Genomic DNA, 26,035 nt, shown 5'->3' with positions numbered 1-26,035 from the left:
AATATTTCTGGACGTGTTCAATAAAAAAAAATATTTTAATATTCGCATATCTGAAAATATCCGATAATCCCATCTCTTTCTCGAGCTCTTACTACAACCCATTACCTATTATAGTAAAACTAAATAAAAAAATACTACGTAAATAGAAAGAATCCAACCCCTAGCTAACATGAAAATTCAATTCTAAATTAGTAATTAAATATATGAAAAACAACACCCATAAAACCCCAACACAAGAATATATAACATTTTAACAAAAACAAAACTAAGAAAATGTACAATGATAACAATAACAAATATAACATTAAAACAAATTATAAATAACAATGTACGTGTAGAAATAACTTAAAACTTTTCCAAGTTAAGTAAAAACTAAAATCGGTTTTATACGCACCAATAGACATTTGCATTGATTCTCATCATAATAGGAGCCTGTGGTACAGTTCTCTGTTTGCCGACAGACACATCGGCAGGATTCATCATCCCAATCTTTGTGTTCCAATTCCAGGCATTTGTCTCGAGCATCAGTATTTGTGCAATGGCATCGACAGTCCTCATAGACTTGATAGGGATTACAGTCCTTATATGGGGTGTAAAAAAACAATTAAATATATAATGAAATAAATATACTCATAACTACAAAAATTAAAAAAAAATTGTCAAAATTTTATTTCTATAGAAAATGTTGTCAAAATTTTATTTCCATAGAACATTTTGTCAAAATTTTATTTCTATAGAAAATTTTGTCAACATTTTATTTCTATAGAAAATTTTATCAAAATTTTATTTCTATAGAAAAATTTGTCAAAATTTTATTTCTATAGAAAATTTTCATAAAATTTTATTTCTATAGAAAATTATGTCAAAATTTTATTTCTAGAGAAAATTTTGTCAAAATTTTATTTATATAGAAAATGTTTTCTAAATTCTATTTCTATAGAAAAATTTTTTCTATGTTTTATTTCTATATAAAATTTTCACAAAATTTTATTTCTATATAAAATTTTCACAAAATTTTATTTCTATAGAAAATTTAGTCATAATTTTATTTCTATGGAAAATTTTGTCAATAATTAATTTCTATAGAAAATTTTGTCAATATTTTATTTCTGTAAGAAATTTTGTCAATCTTTTATTTTTCTATAGAAAATTTTGTCAAAATTTCATTTCTATAGAAAATTGTATCAAAATTTTATTTCTATAGAAAATTTTATCAAAATTTTATTTCTATAGAAAATTTTGTCAAAACTTTATTTCTATAGAAAATTGTATCATAATTCTATTTCTATAGAAAATTTTGTCAAGATTTTTTTTTCTATAAAAAATTTTGTCAAAACTTTATTTCTATAGAAAATTTTGTCAAAATTTTATTTCTATAGAAAATTTTGTCAAAATTTTATTTCTATAGAAAATTTTGTCAAAATTTTATTTTTATAGAAATTTTTGTCAAAATTTTATTTGTATAGAAAATTTTTTCAAAATTTTATTTTAATAAAAAATTTTTTCAAAATTTTATTTTCATAGAAAATTTTGTCAAAAGTTTATTTCTATAGAAAATTTTGTCAAAACTTTATTACTATAGACAATTTTGTCAAAACTTTATTTCTATAGAAAATTTTCACAAAATGTTATTTCTATAAAAAATTTTAATAAAATTTCATTTCTATAAAAATTTTGTCATAATTTTATTTCTATAGAAAATTTTGTCAAAATTTTATTTCTATGGAAAATGTTGTCAAAATTTTATTTCTATAGAAAAATTTTGTCAACATTTTATTTCTATCGAAAATTTTGTCAAAATTTTATTTCTATAGAAAATTTTGCCAAAATTTTATTTCTATAGAAAATTTTGTCAACAATTTATTTCTATAGAAAAATTTTGTCAAATTTTTTTTTTATAGAAAATTTTGTCAAAATTTTATTTTTTATAGAAAATTTTGTCATAATTCTATTTCTACACAGAAAAAAATATCACCAAGATATTTCCAATTAAAAAGTTAATTGAAGTTGGAAATTTTTTCAATTAATAAATTAATTGATACAATTAACTTTTTAATCATGATAGAAACATTAAGTTAATTAAGTCAATGATTGAAATTTTTAAAATGTTTAATTAAAAAATTAATTGATACAATTAATTTTTTAATCAAATTCGGAAGACTAATTCAGTTAAAAAATGTGCTGATTTTTTTTTACTTTTTTAATTAAAAATGTATTTCAAACAATCATTTGTTAATACAAATAAAAACTCTAAGCCAATCTAACTAAGTAATTAAAAATAGTTACCTTTTTTAATTAATAAATTAATTGCGTTTTGCAATCAACATCAATTAAATTTTTAATTGAATCAATTAAAAAATTAATTGAATTTTGCTGAAAAAATCAATTAATTTTTTAATCAAGAATTTTTTCTATGCCCAATTAAAACTGTAATTGATACTATCTTTTTCGTGATTGAAGACATTTCAATTAAAAAATTAATTGGATCAATTAATTTGGTGATTGAATCAGAGAAAAAATTTTTTGTGTGTATAGAAAATTTTTTCAGAATTTTATTTCTATGGTAAATTTTTCAAAATTGTATTTCTATAAAAAATTTTGTCAAAACTTTATTTCTATAAAAAAATTTGTAAAAAGTTTATTTCTGAAGAAAATTTTGTCAACATTTTATTTCTGTAAGAAATTTTGTGAAAATATCATTTTTTAGAAAATTGTATTTCTATAGAAAATTTTGTCAAACTTTTATTTCTACAGACATTTTTGTCAAAATTTAATTTCTTAGACAATTTGGTCAAAATTTTATTTCTATGGAAAATTTTGACAAAATTTTATTTCTATAGAAAAATTTTGTCAACAATTTATTTCTATAGAAAATTTTGTCAAAATTTTATTTCTACAAAAAAATTTGTCAAAACTTTATTTCTATAGAAAATTTTGTAAAAATTTAATTCTATAGAAAATTTTGTCAAAATTTTATTTAGAAAATTTTATCAAAATTTTTCGGGAGGTTCAAGTGTAGTTCACGTTGGGTTGAGTGAATTACCCGAATTTGTTCTGATAATTGGTTGATAGTTTTGCTGCAAGTAGAGGATGCTGATGAGGAATGTGGTAATTCCGAAACAGCTGTACATCCAACCATCTTGCAGTCTATAGGGCTTTGCCCAAATAAATTTGACAAGCATACTTTTCCTCTGTTGGTTAAGCTATACTTGTAGTTTAGTCAATGCATGGCTTTAAGCTGAGATCAAAAAACAAAAAAAAACAACAATAACGATTGAAGAGACGCCAACAATAACAAACAAAACGAATAAAAATTTTATTTCTATAGAAAATTTTGTCAAAATTTTATTTCTATGGAAAATTTTGTCAACATTTTATTTCTATAGAAAATTTTGTAAAAATTTTATTTGTATAGAAAATTTTGTCAAAATTTTATTTCTATAGAAAATTTTGCCTAAATTTTTTTTCTAAAGGTAAGTACTATGTTCGTATTTTTCACCAAAACACTAAATTAAAAGTACAAAAATCTTTGTGAAGACGATTATATTTTTATAAAGTCTTGTGAAGTAATGAATGGAAAAGATCTAAGGAATTGATTGTGAACCATTTTATATTTATAATTTAATTAATTTAAAAAAGTAACCGTGAAAACAAGCTGGTTTTCAGCTTGAAAACTGAACATAGTACTCAGCTTAAGGGTGGGTATTAAGTTCGAGTTTTTTCACTAAAGTGAAAACTAAATCAGTAAAAAGGGCATAAAATTATACATATTTGTTGCAGATTTTATTATAACTTGATGGGGAATAGCCCAAAGCAAATTTTCACAAAGTTTGTATATCTTAAAATGTATTAATAAAGAAAAGTAATCGTGAAAAAATGACGATTTTAGCGGCTAAACTCGAACTTAATACCCACCTTAAAGAAAAAACATCACAATGTCTCTATACAAAATATTGTCAAAATTTTATATCTATAAAAAATTTTTGTCAACATTTTACTTTTATAGAAAATTTTGTCAAAATTTTATTACTATAGAAAATTTTGTCAAAACTTTATTTCTATAGATAATTTTGTCAAAACTTTATTTCTATAGAAAATTGTGTCTAAATTTTATTTCTATAGAAAAAAAAAACATCACAATGTCTTACCTTTGGCTTAATACGGCAATCACATTTACACTCCAAATGTTGCTCCACTGGAATAACATCTAAACCGCAAAATTTAGCTCCATGTTCATAACAATAGCGATAGACTTGATAGTTGACTATTTCGGTTTTGGTTGGTTGACAGGACATCCAGGGTGTACTACAGCAACCACCGCAACGTTTGACGCGAGTACATCTGGGGAAGTAGTTACTTTTCGGATTTATTGGAGTTAAATCCACTACAGTTGGCTCTGGTATGCAATTTGCAGATTTTGCTCTAACAACGGAGGCTAAATAAAAAAATGGAGTCTTGTAACTAATTTGGAATACCAATTTATTTTGTGAGAACGCATAAAAATCATGTGTTTTTAATTCACATTAAAATATATATGTTTGTTGTGAAAAAAAATACTTATTTCCGAGAAAATTTAGAATAATGTTTAGTTATGATTTAAATGAATTTTCTAATTTTGGACTTTTCCGTCCAAATTTTTTTATACCACTAGTGGTGAATTTCTCTTTTTATTAATCAGTTGATCAAATTAATATTTAATTGAAATTGCCTCAATCATGGAATTACATGCATACATTCAAAAATTTGTCAAATTAAAAATTTCAGCAATTTATGTGATTGAATTTTGTTTTAGTTAAAAGATTAATTGAATCTATTGATTTTTTAATTTAATTTTTTCATATTCAATAATATTTTTAATTAACAAAATATTGGTACACTTTTTTCTGTGTTGGTGTTAATGTTTCTTTCGTGTGCTTTTACAACAAATAAAATAAATAATTTTTTCATGAGTAAAATTTTATATATTCTTCACAAACATATTTCTTATTTACATTTTTGCAGGTTATTTGTTAACAGATATCCTGTACAATTAATTTGCTAATTAATTGCGCAAAAATCCAATTTGCGTCACAATTACAAATATTTATATTTTTTATTTGGTTTTATTTACCTCTTTCAACACTTCTGCGAAGGTTCTCTAAATAAAAGAAGAGAAGACAAATAATGTGGTTTCTTAGTTATTGTTCTACTGACAACAAAAAAACTGAATACCTTACCTGGTATACCCAACTTTGGGTCAATACTATCTGGATCAATAAATTTCTCTACAAATTCTGAAATATCTGTTATATTGTTCAATTGTCGATAAAAGTCCATTGGTATCTGAAATGTAAATAGAAAAAATAATGAGTTTTTGTTGGTCTCTCGTAAAACAGAATTTCATATAAAATATTTCTTAGAAAAAAGTTACAAAAGTTCTTAAGCAAAAAAGAAAAAGTAAATAAATATTTGCACAAGTATGGAACGTGCCAGTTGTGATCACAGGTGGTATGTAATATACGTACATGAATATTATAAAAAATAAATAATGTCATTAATTGCGAGTACTTAATAAGATCAACAAATATGAATATTGCGTCGTTAGTGAAATTTATTATCTCCGAAGGAAAGGCGGTAATGATAAACTTGAATAAACATCGCCAAACGCGATGAAAATTGTTCTATAATTTGAAGGCATTATCAGATTCAAATAAAGTTAAAGTTTACAAGCATGATACACGCAAAAAATAATTCTTTCCTCCCAAACGAAATTTTAGACAAACAAAGTTCGTTTCTCATTTGCTTTTCGCTGTAAGGAAGTGTATTTGGAAGAAAAGTATATACTTTTTGTGATAAACGTTTATTCTTTTCCAGGATGTAAAAACAATTTCATAAAGACAAACTAAAAAAAAAAAACATTGTTTTCTTGCTAATTGCATATTCCCTCACATCTTTCTCACATCCACGAGGTTTTTTAGTTCTTAACACCTTTAACACCTCCTGTAATACCAACAATGTAGAAGAAATTTTACGATTTTATAAATTTTTAAAATTTTTTTACCTTTCGCCTGGACGGAGAATCGAACCGCGGACCATGCACTTTGTAAGCCAACACACTAACCACTGAGCTATGTACCTGCTATGGTCATCAATAGATAAATATCCATATAAGTTATATTTATATAGCATAGCTTGCGGCGTCCACGAACGGAATAAACAAAGTTTATTTAACAGAAACAAACATTTAGGTTGGCACCGTGGAGCAGTGGTTGCTACGTCCGACTTGCATGCCAAGGGTCGTGGGTTCGATCCCTGCTTCGACCAAAGTTTTTTTTGTTTTTTTTTCATATATTCCAGATATGTTCGGAAGATTCCGAAAAAATGTTCAACATTACATTGTAGTATATTAAATTTTGAACTGTAAAATGTGTCTTATTAAAGACCTAAACTCAGAAAAGAACAGTGTTTAATATAATCGAAATGGACTGTGTTGTTGTTTCAAAAATAACTTTTTTTATTGAAAAAATAAAAGTTTTGTAACAAACGAATTTTTTGTGGTGATAAAAGTTTAAAATTTTCGAAGCAATTCAAAAAACTCTAACAAAAGAAAAACGTTTTCGGTACACGTTTTTCAAACGTTTTTTTTTTTCTTTGCGTGTAGTACAATGTAAATTCGTTTAGAAATGGACAAATGATTAATAATAAATAAAATTGAGTGAAAACTTTCCCTTTTTTAGTAGCGAAAGCAATTAGAGGGACCATCTTTTGACGAAATAATTCAACTTGTATGATAACTATCTTATTAGCGTAATGTAATTCAGTTATTCGTAATTCATTGCAATTCTAATTATTCAGAATTTCACCACGACCCACAATACACAGATAAAAATATTACCAAAATATTTCCAATTAAAAAATTGGATGGAGTTGAAAACGTAATCAAGTAAAAACTAGTAAGGAAAGTCTAAAGTCGGGCGGGGCCGACTATATTATACCCTGCACCACTTTGTAGATCTAAATTTTCGATACCATATCACATCCGTCAAATGTGTTTGGGGCTATATATAAAGGTTTGTCCCAAATACATACATTTAAATATCACTCGATCTGGAAGAATTTGATAGACTTCTACAAAATCTATAGACTCAAAATTTAAGTCGGCTAATGCACTAGGGTGGAACACAATGTTAGTAAAACAATATGGGAAACATTTAAATCTGAAGCAATTTTAAGGAAACTTTGCAAAAGTTTATTTATGATTTATCGCTCGATATATATGTATTAGAAGTTTAGGAAAATTAGAGCCATTTTTACAACTTTGCGACTAAGCAGTGGCGATTTTACAAGGAAATTGATGGTATTTTGACCATTTTTGTCGAAATCAGAAAAACATATATATGGGAGCTATATATAAATCTGAACCGATTTCAACCAAATTTGGCACGCATAGCAACAATGCTAATTCTACTCTCTGTGCAAAATTTCAACTAAATCGGTGTTAAAAATTGGCCTCTGTGGTCATATGAGTGCAAATCGGGCGAAAGCTATATATGGGAGATATATCTAAATCTGAAATCGATTTCAACCAAATTTGGCACGCATAGCTACAATGCTAATTCTACTCCCTGTGCAAAATTTCAACTAAATCGGAGCAAAAAATTGGCCTCTGTGGTCATATGAGTGTAAATCGGGCGAAAGCTATATATGGGAAATATATCCAAATCTGAACCGATTTCAACCAAATTTGGCACGCATAGTTTCAATGCTAATTCTACTCCCTGTGCAAAATTTCAACTAAATCGGAGTCATATGAGTGTAAATCGGGCGAAAGCTATATATGGGAGATATATCTAGATCTGAACCGATTTCAACCAAATTTGGCACGCATAGTTACAATGCTAATTCTACTCCCTGTGCAAAATTTCAACCAAATCGGAGTTAAAAATTGGCCTCTTTGGGCAAATGAGTGTAAATCGGGCGAAAGCTATATATGAGAGCTATATCTAAATCTGAACCGATTTGGCTGGTATTTTGCAAGTTTTTCGAGACCCATAAAGTATTCGGATGTACGGATTTCAACCAAATTTGGCACGCATAGTTACAATGCTAATTCTACTCCCTGTGCAAAATTTCAACCAAATCGGAGTTAAAAATTGGCCTCTTTGGGCAAATGAGTGTAAATCGGGCGAAAGCTATATATGAGAGCTATATCTAAATCTGAACCGATTTGGCTGGTATTTTGCAAGTTTTTCGAGACCCATAAAGTATTCGGATATACGGAATTTGAGGAAGATCGGTTGATATACACGCCAATTATGACCAGATCGGCGAAAAATATATATGGCAGCTATATCTAAATCTGAACCGATTTTTTCCAAAATCAATAGGGATCGTCTTTGAGCTGAAACAGGACCCTATACCAAATTTTAGGACAATCGGACTAAAACTGCGAGCTGTACTTTGCACACAAAAATACATCAACAGACAGACAGACAGACAGACAGACGGACAGACGGACATCGCTAAATCGACTCAGAATTTAATTCTAAGCCGATCCGTATACTAAAAGGTTAGTCTATAATTACTCCTTCTTGGCGTTACATACAAATGCACAAACTTATTATACCCTGTACCACAGTAGTGGTGAAGGGTATAATTAACTGACACAATTAACTTTTTAATCAAATTAAATTAAATTATCCCAATTAACATTTAAAAATTTAATTTGAATTTAAACTAATTTATTTGGGAATAATTAATTATATATTGGTAAATTATATTTTGACTCAAATCCAAAGATAAGTCGAACTATAAATATAATCGTAAAATTCGTAAGAAATTATAAACTCCTATAATATTATATAATAGTATATAATATTAATATGGACAAATAACTAATAATACAATAAATACTTGATATTAAATAATAAATATTTTATTGAACTAATTAAAAAATTAATTGAGAGTACCAAAGAAATCAATTAATATTGTAATCAGGTATATTTTTTATTTCTATTAAGTCTCTGATTGATGCTATCATTTTCGTGATTGAAGCTACTACAATTAAAAAATAATTGGATCAATTAATTTCGGGTTGGAATCAGAAAACATTTTTTTCTTTGTGTATGGAACCACACTGTTACAATGCACTATGGCTGAATTCGCGATTTTAGCGGCAAAAAGTAAAATTTTCAACTTAAAATGTTTAATACTTTCTAGATGGGTTTTACTAACGAACATCTTGATAGTAAAAAATCAAAATAAATTTTTACTGTTTGCAACCCTGTTTATAAAAAAAATACGTAAATATAAGTTCTAATACTCATACTGAAAAAAATATTGTCGTGAGGTCAAAGATTTCATGTCTTTAAAATACGAATGCAAATTTTGCTTAGCATAGAAGACGCATTTCTCTAATATACAGTTTTTTCCTTGTCCAAAAGTCGATAAACTTTTCAATGAAGTCGTATAGTCCTTATAATTAAGTGATTTGACTTAAAAATGCGTATCATAATATGAAAGAAAAAATGTTTGGACTAATGTCAACTTGACTTTTATAATTCAGAAAAAATCTTTAAATTTAATGAAATTGTCTTAATTTTTTTTCTTTGTGGGATGTGAGCACGGTTGCCAATCGAGCCAAAAATAATCTACCAAAATATGGAGAACATTTTACCAAAAACAAAACCTACCAAAAAAAAGTCTTATTTGCAAAGTTTCATTTCTACAGAAAATATTGAGGGAGCCACCGTGGTGCAATGGTTAGCATGCCCGCCTTGCATACACAAGGTCGTGGGTTCGATTCCTGCTACGACCGTACACCAAAAAGTTTATCGGCGGTGGATTATCCCACCTCAGTAATGCTGGTGACATTTCTGAGGGTTTCAAAGCTTCTCTAAGTGGTTTCACTGGAATGTGGAACGCCGTTCGGACTCGGCTATAAAAAGGAGGTCCCTTGTCATTGAGCTTAACATGGAATCGGGCAGCACTCAGTGATAAGAGAGAAGTTCACCACTGTGGCATCACAATGGACTGAATAGTCTAAGTGAGCCTGGTACATCGGGCTGCCACATAACCTACCTAACCTACAGAAAATTTTGTCAAAATTTCATTTTTATGGAAAATTTTGCCAAAATTTCATGTTTATGGAAAACTTTGTCAACATGTATTTCTATAGAAAATTTTGTCAAAATTTCATTTTTATACAAAATTTTATTTCTATAGAAAATTTGGTCAAAATTTTATTTCTATAGAAAATTTTGTCAAAATTTTATTTCTATAGAAAATTTTGTCAAAATATTTAATTCTACAGAAAATTTTGTGAAAATATTTATTTATATAAAAATTTTTGTCAAAATATAATTTGTATAAATATATAGATAGAAAATTTTGTCAAAATTTTATATCTATAAAAAATTTTGTCAAAATATTTATTTCTATAGAAAATTTTGTCAAAATTTTATTGCTATAGAAAATTTCGTCAAAGTATTTATTTCTATAGAACATTCTGTCAAAATTTTAACATTTTATTCCTACAGAAAGTTTTGTCAAAATTTTATTTCTATAGAAAATTTTGTTAAAATTTTATTTCTATAGAAAATTTTGTTAAAATTTTATTTCTATAGAACATTTTGTGAAAATTTTGTCAAAATTTTATTTATAAAGAAATTTTTGTCAACATTTTATTTCTATAGAAAATTTTGTCAAAATTTTATTTCTATAGAAAATTTTGCCAAAATTTTAATTTCTATAGAAAATTTTGTCAAAATATTTATTTCTATAGAAAATTTTGTGAACATATTTATTTATATAAAAAATTTTGTCAAAATATAATTTGTATAAATATATAGATTGAAAATTTTGTCCAAATATTTAGTTCTATAGAAACTTTTGTCAAAATTTTATATTTATAAAAAATTTTTTCATAATATTTATTTCTATAGAAAATTTTGTTAAAATTTCATTGCTATAGAAAATTTCGTCAAAGTATTTATTTCTATAGAACATTTTGTCAAAATTTTAACATTTTATTTCTATAGAAAATTTTGTCAAAATTTTATATCTATAAACATTTTTGTCAACATATTTATCTCTATAGAAAGTTTTATCAAAATTTTATTTCTATAGAATATTTTGTCAAAATATGTATTTCTATAGAAAATTTTGTGAAAATATTTATTTATGTAGAAAATTTTGTCAAAATATTTTTTCTATAGAAAATTTTGTCAAAATTTTATATCTACCGAAAATTTTGTCAACGTTTTATATCTACAGAAAATGTTGTCAACATTTTATATCTACAGAAAATGTTGTCAAAAATGTATGTCTATAGAAAATTTTCTCAAAATTTTATTTCTATAGAAAATTTTGTCAACATTTTATTTCTATAGAGAATTTACGAAGTACCTCTTAGTTGGAGAGGAATATTTTGCAAAATCTACCAAAACATCAATCTACCAAAAAGTAAAAAATCTACAATTTTTGGTAGAATTCTAATTGTGGCAACTGTGGATGTGAGGCCAATATTTCGATGTGTTACAAAAGGAATGACACATTTATTTAATTTATTTATTTAAGTGATAGTTTACCCTCCATCCTACACACCCCCCTAGTTTACCCCCCATCCTACACACAAAAAATTTTTTTCTGATTCAATCACGAAATTAATTGATTCAATTAATTTTTAATTGAAATGTCTTCAATCACCGAAATGATAGTATCAATTAAAAAATTAATTGAAGGTCAAGTAAAAAGTTAATTGATTCAATTAAAAAATTAATTGATACTATTATTTTTGTGATTGATTTTTGTTTCAATTAAAAAATTTGTTGAATCAATTAAATTTTTAATTGAATATTTTTTAAAACTCAATTAAAATTTTAATTGGAAAAATTTTCGTGAAATTTTTTTATTATCACCAAAATTTTTTCAATTAAACACTTCATTGAATTTGGAAACGGATTCAATTAATATTTTAATTGATTCAATTAATTATTTAATCAAATCCGAATAAAAACCAATTCAAAAAATGATTGATATTTGTTACGTTTCCAATTAAAATATTAATTGATTCAATCAATTTGTTAATCAATTCGGAAATAATTTTCAATTACAAACGTGATTAAAAATTTTCCGTTTCCAATTACACATGTGATTGATCCAATCACCTTTGTGATTGAAATTGATTAATTTTGAACAATGGAAAGAGCGAAAAGAGAACAAGAGAATGGGTATTTATTCAACAATGTATGATGGAGAGATCAGTCTGTGGAAGTACGAGTAAATACTAATTTAATAAAATTGGGTCGTAGATCTATTTGATGGTGAACTATCTTCATCATTTCTATATTTATGGGATATATTGTCCAAATATGTGAGGAAGACTGGTTAGAGGGCAACATTTAAGCCCGAGTCCTCACGAAATGATTTCACAATTGAAGAAAAATGTCTTAATCAAGCTGAGTAAAAATTATAAATGAGTGTTTGGGCCACCTAATTGTATAATGTAGAAATAAAAAAAGAGTTTCATGTGAAACAGATTTATTGTACTGAACCGATCTCAATTAAAAAATTCCCACATTTATGGAAATTCACCAGCAAATTCCCAAGCCCCAAAATTCAAAAATTTCGTCCCCTTCCAAGAAAAAAGCCCCAATTTGGGGAGAAATTTTTAATACTGCCAACACCCGGTACCTGTGTCTTAACTTTATAGTACAATCGCAATAAAAGTTAAAGATTTAAAACGAAATACAAATATGACACTTCAAGAATAAAGACAATAAACCATAAATACCGTTTTCATAACATACTATCTGTTACAAACATTAGTCACCTTTATAGATATATGTTAGTTAGCATGAATTGTCCCATTTCCGTTGAAAACAAACATTTTTTTCTAAATATTGCTCTTGATTTCTTTATGGCCTTAAGTGTAACAAATCATATAAATTGTGAGAGGCTACACTGAAAAAAATATTTACGTGATATTAAAGATTACGCAACCAAAATTTTAAGATGCGAAATTTACAAAATATTAAGGACAAATTTCTTCAAAATAATGAAATTTTAAATAAAATAAAGTTTATTATCTTTGCTTCAAAAAAATTGTTTTTTCATTAAATTTAGGACTCAAATTTTGTAAAGTAAAGAAACACATTTTTGATTTAAAGAAATCGTCCTTAAATTAACTGAAATATTGAAACTATAGATTTAAGATAAAAACGCTTCAAACATAGGCTATGAATTATTTTGAGGATTTAGTGTCTTTGTTTTAAAGTTTTTTTTTTTTGAATTAAGAAAACATTTTTTAATTTGAACTATCCGTTATAATTTGGAGTTTTTAACTGGCATTTGTTTGTACCGTGAGTACCTTTATTAATAAGCCGCGAAAAGAGAATGAAAGTTTGAAAATGAGACTGTATCCTAATTTAAATTTTATTCGTCCTAGAATTTAAGCCAGATAGGTAGCTAAAAAAAGAAGTTGCATCTTTGGCTCGGAATCAATAGCAAAATCCTTAAGGGAAGGTCGTAATCTTTGGATCCAAGTAAACTTTTTTTTGAGTGTAGATAGTGCTGTTCGTATAAAATCCATAAGAATAAATAAATCTTGATGTTGGAAAAATAATAATAAATAACTAAGATTAATAAATAAATTATTTAATACTCATATTACTTATACTTATTTTAATTGAAATATATTTATTTCAATGGAATGGAATAATACACTCAAAAAAATTTACTTCAGTTTAAAGATTTTGACCTTCTCTTAAGGATTTTGGTATTGATTCCAAGCCAAAGATGTTGCTTCTTCAATATAAAGAAATTTTTTAAGGATCCATCTAGCTTTAAATTTTAAAATTACCATACAGATCTAATTTAACGGATTTTCGTTCTCTTTTCGCAATATATTAATAATGTTAATAATGTACAAATTAATGTGACTTTAAAAATGCAAATTATAACAGATACTTCAAATCAAAACACGTTTTTGTTTTAATTTCAAAAACAATTTTAAAATAAAGATGCAAAACTTCAATATAAGGTTTAGCCTATTTTTGAAGCTTTTTTATACCCTCCATACCATACCCTTTATATACCCCCCATGTATATTAACTTTGTCATTCCGTTTGTAACACATCGAAATATTGCTCTAAGACCCCATAAAGTATATATATTCTGGGTCGTGGTGAAATTCTGAGTCGATCTGAGCATGTCCGTCCGTCCGTCTGTTGAAATCACGCAAACTTCCGAACGGAACAAGCTATCGACTTGAAACTTGGCACAAGTAGTTGTTATTGATGTGGGTCGGATGGTATTGCAAATGGGCCATATCGGTCCACTTTTACCAAATTTGGCTTGCGGAGCCTCTACGAGAAACAAATTTTATCCGATCCGGCTGAAATTTCGTACTTGGTGTATATGGTCTCTAACAACCATGCAAAAATTGGTCTAAATCGGTCCATAATTATATATAGCCCCCATATAAACCGATCCCCCGATTTGGCTTGCGGAGCCTCTAAGAGAAGCAAATTTCATCCGATCCAGCTGAAATTTGGTACATGGTGTAAGTATATGGTCTCTAATGACCATGCAAAAATTGGTCCACATCAGTCCATAATTATATATAGCCCCCATATAAACCGATCCCCTGATTTGGCTTGCGGAGCCTCTAAGAGAAGCAAATTTCATCCGATCCGGCTGAAATTTGGTACATGATGTAAGTATATGGTCTCTAATTACCATGCAAAAATTGGTCAACATCGGTCCATAATTATATATAGCCGCCATATAAACCGATCACCAGATTTGACCTCCGGAGCCTCTTGGAAGACCAAAATTCATCTGAATCAGTTCAAATTTGGTACATGGTGTTAATATATGGCCTCAAATACCCATGCAAAAATTGGTCGAAATCGGTCCATAATTATATATACTTCCCATATAAACCGATCCCCAGATTTGACCTCCGGAGCCCTTTGGAAGAGCAAAATTCATCCGATTCGGTTGAAATTTGGTACGTGATGTTAGTATATTGTATCCAACAACCATGCAGTAATTGGTTCATATCAGTCCATAATTATATATAGTTCCCATATAAACCGATCCCCAGATTTGACCTCCGGTGCCTTATGGAGGAGCAAAATTCATCCGATCTGGTTGAAATTTGGTACGTGGTGGTAGTATATGATATTTAACAACCATGCCAAATGTGGTCCACATCAGTCCATAATCATATATAGCCCCCATATAAACCGATCCCGAGATTTGGTTTTGGAGCCTTTGGGAGGAGCAAATTTCATCCGAGTCAGTTGAAATTTGGTACATTGTGCTAGTTAACGGCCATATGTTAACAGCCATGCCTAACTAGGTCCATATCGGTCTATATATATATTTATAGGTTATATATAGGCCTCAGATAAATCGATCCCCATTCACACAAAAATTGGTCCATATCAAGTTCATAATTGTATATAGCCCCCACATACATAAGCGACCCTCATATTTAAATTCTGGTTCTCTACGTATCGTGCAAAAAGTCCATATCGATTCGTAATTATTTGTAGACTTACTTATACATAACTTTTTTGTCTAATATTTACCACGTATGGACTAACTCACAATTTAGAAAACGATGTTAAGAGTTTTAAGATACCACAACACAAGTAATTCGATTGTGGATGACATTCTTTCGTAGAAGTTTCTACGCAATCCATGGTGAAGGGTACATAAGATTCGGCCTGGCCGAACTCACGGCCGTATATACTTGTTATCTTTAATTCAAGATTCAATATCTCATTTAATTTAAAGATTATTTCTTTAAATCAAAAAAAGTTTTTTTTTTTTACTTTACACAGAAAAAGTTTTCACGAAAAATTTTCCAATTAAAATTTTAATTGAGTTTTAAAAAATATTCAATTAAAAATTTGATTGAATCAACAAATTTTTTAATTGAAACAAAAATCAATCACAAAAATTAATAGTATTAATTAATTTTTTAATTGGATCGATTAATTTTTAATTGACCGTCAATTAATTTTTTAATTGATACTATCATTTCTGTGATTGAAGACATTCCAATTAAAAAATTAATTGGATCAATTAATTTCGTGATTAAATCAGAAAAAAATTTGTTTGTGTGTAGGGGAAAATTGCATTACTTCACGGACTTAAGACTTTAACAGAGAGTGGTGAATTTCAAAGATTCGTATCCTAAAGTGAAACACATTTTTAAAGCAAGGATTATTAACTTTCTTTTAATTAAAAATTCCCACTTTATGGAAATTTGTCCTTAATATTGTGAAAATTGGGTGTCCTCAAATTTAGATATCATAATTTTTCAGTTAGAAAAAAAATCTGATTCAATCACGAAATTAATTGATTCAATTAATTTTTTAATTGAAATCAATCACGAAAATGATAGTATCACAGTTTTAATTGGACATAAAAAATATGTGATTAAAAAATTAATTGATTTGTTTTGAAAATTAAATTTTTAAATGATTCAATTAAAAATTTAATTGATGTTGATTGCGAAACTCAATTAATTTTTTGAATTAAAAACGTAACTATTTTAAATTACTTTCTTATTTGACTTTGTGTTTTTAGTTTGATTAAAAAATTGTTTCAAATAAATCTTCATTTAAAAATTTAAAAAAAAAAATCCGTAACTTTTTTTTTTAACTGACTTAGTCTTCCGAGTTTGATTAAAAAGTTAATTGTATCAATTGTTTTTAGTTAAAAATTAAAAAAAAATCATTCACTGACTTAATTAACTTCATGCTTCTATCTTGATTAAAAAGTTAATAGTACCAATTAATTTGTTAATTGAAAATTTTTTGAACTTCAATTAACTCTTTAATTGGAAATATATTGGTAATATTTTTTTCTGTGTAATATTATTCAGTGTATTGTAAAAAATTTTTGTAAAGTTTTGGTGTCCTAAAATGTAGGCCAAAATTATTTCTTCTATTAAATGAATATGTTTTTTAGAGTAAGTATTCAGAGAACATTTGAATAATTTGCCAATTCAAGTAAACTGAATAAAGGAACAAAGTTATGGATCATCTTTAAAAGGAATAAAGATATGAGAAGCATAATCCATTTTTAATTATTTTTTTAATTAAGTTTTTTGGTGACATTATGAATCCCACCATTAGTTTGATTAATTGCACATATCTCAAAAACAAACAAACAAAACAGACTCATCATATCGTTTAGTTTGTAATTTTCAAAATATCCCAAAAAACCGCATCTTTTATCAGCCAACGCCCGAAGTCAGAGAAATGTCACTAATTACCGATGGATGTTTTTGATTGTGAATTTTAAAAGAATTTCAGGTGATTCATTCAAGCAAACCACATCGCCTCCGTTTGTCTAGTAAAACCATAAATTGGAGACAATCACTGTTTGTTGTTATGCGGGTAAAAAGTATTTTTGTTTGTGTTTTTTTTTTGTGATCTATTGTCGTAAGCAAGAATAAATGAATATGGCTTGGCGCCACCGATAAATCTTTAAATATGATACCAGTATGTACTTGGTAGTAGGATGTATCATTACGTCAAATAATCATAAGTAAAACCTTAAGGTGAAGATTTACGTGACGAGTAGTCGAAAAAAATATATATTAATTAAAATACGAATTGTGAGAGGGTTGTGTTTTATATTTTGGGATTAGAGAACAAAAACAAATAATAATTATCGAAAATCGCTTTCAATATCTTCATTATTAATGGCGTTTTCTTTTCATGTAAAAAATGCACACTTTTTTGCATTTTGCCCGGAAAATGTACTTTTTAGGTTCTTTTCTAAAAAAACAGGCAAAAGTGCGAAAAGGCTTTGAATTCTATTGTGAAAATAGTGCCACGCATAGAGGCAAATTACGGGCATTTTCAGCACTGCCAACAAACGAGAGTGCTGCGATTGCCCTGTTTCCTTCTTTGAATTCTTTTCTGCCCGCTGAAATGATAGCATTTTTTTAGGTTGTTGGTAACCTTTTAAAAATGCGCATTCTGTACAGACAAAATGACGGCAAAGCACTTTTTTCAGAAAAGAAAACACCATAAGATCTATACACTTTTGCATGCGTTTGAACCAATAGTTCAAGCACTGTTATGATTCTGATAGAGGTAACATATCTCCAAAACATGAATTCTGAACGCAACGAAAAATGTTGGCCTCTCATTTTATTTTTTACGTACGAGAATAAAAATAAGTCATTCGGTGCCAAGTTAAAATTATATGCCCATAAAATCAATGTTTTGAGTGGTCAAAAATGCAGTTGTTTGAGCCGATGTGTGAGAGCTCGCATTGTCCTTGTGAAGAGTGATCAGTCTTCGGAAGACAACTGGCAAACAAATTATTGTGTACCACTCAGAATTGACTGTTCTGCGTTGTTCAGTTTTTCCGAAGAAACAGGCGATCATTTGCTTGGAAGTGCTCCGAACGCGAGCAACTTTTGTTGGATTTGTTTCATCTTGAAACCACGATTCTTCATCTGTAACGATGTCATAGACATGCCTGGCGATCGATTTTTTGGATCATTTCTTTCGACCAATGGACACGAGCGATTGACAAATAGTGGTGGATACAACGCTGAAAAATTTGTCGGTCAAATTTTCTTGCAATATTGAATGTATGCTGGTCCCACTAATTTCTAAGGTTGTCTCAATCTCACGATAGGTCCCCTGACGATGTAGCAATATCAGTTGGTGCACAGTCAGTATTGCCTGAAGTAGGAGAAATGTCCTAAATGTAGTTTTTTTTTTCAAATATTTAGTGTTTTGTGGGGACTTACGGGAACAATGTAGGGACTTTTTAACTCAACACAATGTGTAATAATTTTTACATTTGGCTCTAGAGGAGGAAATTAGAAGCCGGCAAGGCTTGATCTTTAACAATGTGTGGTAACTACGGTTACCACTCGTGCAAAAAATTTACCAAAATTTGAAGAAAATCTTACCTTGATTTGTGGTACATTACATTTTATTTCTATAGAAAATTTTGTCAAAATTTTGTTTCTATAGAAAATTTTGTCAAAATTTTGTTTCTATAGAAAATTTTGTCAAAATTTTGTTTCTATAGAAAATTTTGTCAAAATTTTATTTCTATAGAAAATTTTATTAAAATTTTATTTCTATAGAAAGTTTTGTCAAAATTTTATTTCTATAGAAAATTTTGTTAAAATTTTATTTCTATAGAAAATTTTGTGAAAATTTTATTTCTATAGAAAATTTTGTGAAAATTTTATTTCTATAGAAAATTTTGTTATAATTTTATTTCTATAGAAAATTTTGTCAACATTTTATTTCTATAGAAAATGTTGTCAAAAGTTTATTTCTATAGAAAATTTTGTCAAAATTTTATTTCTATAGAAAATTTTGTTAAAATTTTATTTCTATAGAAAATTTTGTTAAAATTTTATTTCTTTAGAAAATTTTGTCAAAAGTTTATTTCTATAGAAAATTTTGTCAAAATTTTATTTCTGTAGAAAATTTTGTCAAAATTTTATTTCTATAGAAAATTTTGTCAAAATTTTATTTCTATAGAAAATTTTGTCAAAATTTTATTTCTATAGATACTTTTGTCAAAATTTTGTTTCTATAGAAAATTTAGTCAAAATTTTGTTTCTATAGAAAATTTAGTCAAAATTTTATTTCTATAGAATTTTTTGTCAAAATTTTATTTCTATAGAAAATTTTGTTAAAATTTTATTTCTATAGAAAATTTTGTAAAAATTTTATTTCTATAGAAAATTTTGTAAAAATTTTATTTTTATAGAAAATTTTGTCTAAATTCTATTTCTATAGAAAATTTTGTTAAAATTCTATTTCTTTAGAAAATGTTGTCAAAATTTTATTTCTATAGAAAATTTTGTTAAAATTTTATTTCTATAGAAAATTTTGTCAAAATTTTATTTCTTTAGAAAATTTTGTCAAAATTTTATTTTTATAGAAAATTTTGTTAAAATTTTATTTCTATAGAAAATTTTGTCAAAAGTTTATTTCTATAGAAAATTTTGTCAAAAGTTTATTTCTATAGAAAATTTTGTCAAAATTTTATTCTATAGAAAATTTTGTCAAAATTTTATTTCGTTATTGTTGTTTTTTTGTTTTTTGATCTCAGCTTAAAGCCATGCATTGACTAAACTACAAGTGTAGCTTAACCAACAGAGGAAAAGTATGCTTGTCAAATTTATTTGGGCGAAGCCCTATAGACTGCAAGATGGTTGGATGTACAGCTGTTTCGGAATTACCACATTCCTCATCAGCATCCTCTACTTGCAGCAAAACTATCAACCAATTATCAGAATAAATTCGGGTAATTCACTCAACCCAACGTGAACTACACTTGAACCTCCCGAAAAAGGGTTTGATAGTCGGCTACTGCCTAAACAAATTTGCCAGCATATCTCTTTTCCTTTGCCAAACTCAAATCATCGATTTGTATGTATTTGGCTGGGTTTGTTTTTGAGCGTGCTTCCTCTATCTTCATTCGTTTTGTTTGTTATTGTTGGCTTCTCTTCTCATCTTGCAGTCTATAGGGCTTTGCCCAAATAAATTTGACAAGCATACTTTTCCTCTGTTGGTTAAGCTACACTTGTAGTTTAGTCAATGCATGGCTTTAAGCTGAGATCAAAAAACAAAAAAACAACAATAACGATTGAAGAGAAGCCAACAATAACAAACAAAACAAATTTTATTTCTATAAAATTTTTTGTCAAAATTGTATTTCTATAGAATTTTTTGTCAAAATTTTATTTCTATAGAAAATTTTGTAAAAATTTTATTTTTATAGAAAATTTTGTCAAAATTCTATTTCTATAGAAAATTTTGTTAAAATTTTATTTCTTTAGAAAATGTTGTCAAAAGTTTATGTCTATAGAAAATTTTGTCAAAATTTTATTTCTATAGAAAATTTTGTTAAAATTTTATTTCTATAGAAATATTTTTTTTTTATTTCTATAGAAAATTTTGTCAAAATTTTGTTTCTATAGAAAATTTGCAAAATTTTATTTCTATGGAAATTTTGTCAAAATTTTATTTCATTCGTTTTGTTTTGTTATTTGTTTATTTCTATAGAATTTTTTTGTCCAAATTTTATTTCTATGTAAATTTTATTCAAAATTTTATTTCTATAGAAAATTTTATCAAAATTTTATTTCTATAGGAAATTTTGCCAAAATTTTATTTCATTCGTTTTGTTTTGTTATTGTTGGTTTTTTTTTCATTTAATCATTGTTGTTTTTGATTTCAGCTTAAAACCATGCACTGACAAAACTACAAGTGTAGCTTAACCAACAGAGGAAAAGAATGTTTGTCAAATTTATTTGGGCAAAGCCCTATAGACTGCAAGATGGTTGGATGGACGCACGTTTCGCAATTACCACATTCCTCATCAGCATCCTCTACTTGCAGCAAAACTATCAACCAATTATCAGAATAAATTCAGGCAGTTCATTAAACCCAATAATGATCGACACTTGAACCCTCCGGAAAAAGGTTTTGTATGATAGCCGGCTTATGCTGAAATAAATTCAAAACAAACATATCTCTTTTCCTATGCCACTGTCAAATCATCGATTTGAATTCAGTTGGCTGGGTTTATTTTGAGCGTGCCTCCTCTTCTTTTTCCATTCTAAACCCAAAAGTTAACCGCACTTGAACCTTCCGAAAAAAGGTTTTACATGACAGCCGGCTTATGCCGAAATATTCTTTTCCTCTGTTGGTTAAGACACACTTGTAGTTTAGTCAATGCATGGCTTTAAGCTGAACTCAAAAACAACAACAAAAATTTTATTTCTATAATATTTTTTGTCAAAATTTTATTTCTATAGAATTTTTTGTCAAAATTTTATTTCTATAGAAAATTTTGTGAAAATTTTATTTCTATAGAAAATTTTGTCAAAATTTTATTTCTATAGAAAATTTTGTCAAAATTTTATTTCTATAGAAAATGTTGTCAAAAATTTATTTCTATAGAAAATTTTGTCAAAATTTTATTTCTATAGAAAATTTTGTCAAAATTTTATTTCTATAGAAAATTTTGTCAAAATTTTGTTTCTATAGAAAATTTTGTCAAAATTTTATTTCTATAGAAAATTTTGTTAAAATTTTATTTCTATAGAAAATTTTGTCAAAATTTTATTTCTATAGAAAATTTTGTCAAAATTTTATTTTTATAGAAAATTTTGTTAAAATTTTATTTCTATAGAAAATTTTGTCAAAAGTTTATTTCTATAGAAAATTTTGTCAAAATTTTATTTCTATAGAATTTTTTGTCAAAATTTTATTTCTATAGAAAATTTTGTTAAAATTTTATTTCTATAGAAAATTTTGTAAAAATTTTATTTTTATAGAAAATTTTGTCAAAATTCTATTTCTATAGAAAATTTTGTCAAAATTCTATTTCTTTAGAAAATGTTGTCAAAAGTTTATGTCTATAGAAAATTTTGTCAAAATTTTATTTCTATAGAAAATTTTGTCAAAATTTTATTTCTATAGAAAATTTTGTTAAAATTTTATTTCTATAGAAAATTTTGTCAAATTTTAATTCTATAGAAAATTTTGTCAAAATTTTATTTTTATAGAAAATTTTGTTAAAATTTTATTTCTATAGAAAATTTTGTCAAAAGTTTATTTCTATAGAAAATTTTGTCAAAAGTATATTTCTATAGAAAATTTTGTCATAATCTTATTTCTATAGAAAATTTTGTCAAAATTTTGTTTCTATAGAAAATTTAGTCAAAATTTTATTTCTATAGGAAATTTTGTCAAAATAAATTTGACAAACATTCTTTTCCTCTGTTGGTTAAGCTACACTTGTAGTTTAGTCAATGTATGGTTTGAAGCTGCAATAAAAAACAACAACAATGCTTAAAGAACAAAACCAACAATAACAAAACAAAACAAATGGAAAATAGGGCTTTGCCCAAATAAATTTGACAAACATTCTTTTCCTCTGTTGGTTAAGCTACACTTGTAGTTTAGTCAATGTATGGTTTTAAGCTGCAATAAAAAACAACAACAAAATTTTATTTCTATAAAATTTTTTGTCAAAATTGTATTTCTATAGAAAATTTTGTCAAAAGTTTATGTCTATAGAAAATTTTGTCAAAATTTTATTTCTATAGAAAATTTTGTTAAAATTATATTTCTATAGAAAATTTTGTCAAATTTTTTTTTTTTATAGAAAATTTTGTCAAAATTTTATTTTTATAGGAAATTTTGTTAAAATTTTATTTCTATAGAAAATGTTGTCAAAAGTTTGTTTCTATAGAAAATGTTGTCAAAAGTTTATTTCTATAGAAAATTTTGTCATAATTTTATTTCTATAGAAAATTTTGTCAAAATTTTGTTTCTATAGAAAATTTAGTCAAAATTTTATGTCTATAGGAAATTTTGTCAAAATAAATTTGGCAAACATTCTTTTCCTCTGTTGGTTAAGCTACACTTGTAGTTTAGTCAATGTATGGTTTTAAGCTGCAATAAAAAACAACAACAATGCTTAAAGAACAAAACCAACAATAACAAAACAAATGGAAAAAGAAGAGGAGGCACGCTCAAAATAAACCCAGCCATGTGAATTCAAATCGATGATTTGACAGTGGCATAGGAAAAGAGATATGTTTGTTTCGAATTTATTTCGGCATAAGCCGGCTATCAATGTAAACCCTTTTTTCGGAGGGTTCAAGTGTGGTTTTTGTTGGGTTTAATAAACTGCCTGAATTTATTCTGATAATTGGTTGATAGTTTTGCTGCAAGTAGAGGATGCTGATGAGGAATGTGGTAATTCCGAAACGTGCGTCCATCCAACCATCTTGCAGTCTATAGGGCTTTTCCCAAATAAATTTGACATTATTTTCCTCTGTTGGTTAAGCTACACTTGTAGTTTAGTCAATGTATGGTTTTAAGTTGCAATAAAAAACAACAACATAATTTTATTTCTATAAAATTTTTTGTCAAAATTGTATTTCTATAGAAAATTTTGTCAAAATTTTATTTCTATAGAATTTTTTGTCAAAATTTTATTTCTATAGAAAATTTTGTTAAAATTTTATTTCTATAGAAAATTTTGTAAAAATTTAGTTTTATAGAAAATTTTGTCAAAATTTATTTCTATAGAAAATTTTGTTAAAATTTTATTTCTTTAGAACATGTTGTCAAAAGTTTATGTCTATAGAAAATTTTGTCAAAATTTTATTTCTATAGAAAATTTTGTTAAAATTTTATTTCTATAGAAAATTTTGTCAAAATTTTATTTCTATAGAAATTTTTGTCAAAATTTTATTTTTATAGAAAATTTAGTTAAAATTTTATTTCTATAGAAAATGTTGTCAAAAGTTTATTTCTATAGAAAATTTTGTCAAATGTTTATTTCTATAGAAAATTTTGTCAAAATTTTATTTCTATAGAAAATTTTGTCAAAATTTTGTTTCTATAGAAAATTTAGTCAAAATTTTATTTCTATAGGAAATTTTGTCAAAATTTTATTTCTATAAAATTTTTTGTCAAAATTTTATTTCTATAGAACATTTTGTCAACATTTTTTTTCTGGGAGGTTCGACTATATGCTTTCGAGATGTTTGTAATCTAGTGTAATGTATTTTTCGTGGACATTTTTACAACTCTATTGAAGTTTATTTTATCTCTTTTGGTTAGACAACAGATGTTTCTTCACCAATTCATTGTGATTGTCGTAAAAATATTCGAATCTAAATAGACGCCACATCGAATAAAAAATGTAGTCGGCGTATAGATATTTCTTGTATATGTGCAAATTGGCATTTTATCACGTTCCGTCTGTTGTTAAGAACATTTGTATTCTTTTTTCACTCGCTCAATAATATCTTGGCTTTAGAATGATTGCCTGGTTGGTTGCCATTAGAATGTCAATGATTATGACTCATTGGCGATCATGCGCTAAGGTGTTAATGATTTGCTATAAGCACAGTCTAAAGTTGAAGCACCTGCTGAGCTGTGCTGTTGTAATAAACAAAATTTTTTAATTACATCTAGAAGGGAAGTTGACGTTGAATGATCAATCAGGAAAAGAAAATATTTATTGATAGACATTTAATATGTAACAGTTTTGTCATTAATTGAATTTTCATAAATATTCAATTAAAAAAATTAATTTTTTAAAAAAATTTACTGAACTAAAATAAAAATCAATAAAAATAATTAATAATATAAATTAATTTTTTAATTGACTTTGGTGGTTGATACAGTCATTTCTGTCATTTAATTTCAATTATTCGTGATAGATTCCAAAAATTATTTTTTTTTGTGTACAAAGGGACAACATGTGCAAAGGGATGACACTTGTCCCTTTGCACATGTTGTCCCTTTTAAACTCACATTATGTCATATTAAAAAATATCTAGGTTAATTATACAATCATGAATTGAACTTCGAAAAATCTCTTGCAATCGTTAAAAATGCAGCGTATATAGCCGTTCGAATGAAAGCGATTAAAATGCAATCCAACACTACTGGTGTTGTAAACCACAAATGTGTTACCAACATTTAATGAAAATTAAATCGGATAAAAGCGGGGAAATTTTATTTTGTCACCATGTATGTTGGAGAAAAGCAATGATTCAAGCAAGGCAAAAATGAAATACTTTAAACAACTCAATAAATGCTATTTTAAGAATTTTTGTTAATTGGTTCTGGATCTGAGTCAAGAGTAAATATGGTCCTTAATTTATAAATGGTTTTTCTGCTACTTTCGAATGACGCAAATTTTATACTTATCTTTTATTATCTTTATGGTAGTTGTTTTGTTAATTTGTTTAATGAGTGTGTGTTATAGTTTTAATTGTTTTTTTTTAATTAATTTCTTTCTTTTATCTATGCAAATTTTGATTTTTGGCATAAATATTTGCATTTGCAAATCTTTAGATTGTGTTTCCTTTTTATACTCTCCGCCATATGATGGGGGGTATACTAACATTGTCATTTCCTTTGTAACATATCGAAATATTGGTATCAGACCATATAAAGTTTATATTTTATGGGTCGTGTTCAAATTCAATCCGAAAGTCAATCTAAAGATG

The 26,035-nt window shown here is 26.6% G+C and overlaps 1 protein-coding gene across 5 annotated transcripts in view; it reads right to left on the bottom strand.

Annotated features, from left to right (window-relative positions):
- The window catches only part of Pvf1 (PDGF- and VEGF-related factor 1), a 93,486-nt gene that overhangs the window by 9,020 nt on the left and 58,431 nt on the right, over nt 1-26,035 (bottom strand). For all 5 annotated transcript variants that reach the window (XR_012720898.1, XM_075302389.1, XM_075302386.1 and 2 more), the window contains exons 3-6: nt 5,217-5,322; nt 5,111-5,137; nt 4,149-4,435; nt 395-580 (exon numbers count right to left, since the gene is read on the bottom strand). Coding sequence is in view for 4 of the 5 variants with exons in the window: in XM_075302389.1 (XP_075158504.1) it covers nt 395-580; nt 4,149-4,435; nt 5,111-5,137; nt 5,217-5,322 (606 nt within the window). In the remaining variant the exon portion in view is untranslated. The remainder of the gene's footprint in view (nt 1-394; nt 581-4,148; nt 4,436-5,110; nt 5,138-5,216; nt 5,323-26,035) is intronic.

The sequence above is a fragment of the Haematobia irritans genome, chromosome 3 (genome assembly GCF_050003625.1).
Source record: "Haematobia irritans isolate KBUSLIRL chromosome 3, ASM5000362v1, whole genome shotgun sequence".
Taxonomy (NCBI): Eukaryota; Metazoa; Arthropoda; class Insecta; order Diptera; family Muscidae; genus Haematobia; species Haematobia irritans.
This window is presented reverse-complemented; position numbering and strand designations above follow the sequence as displayed.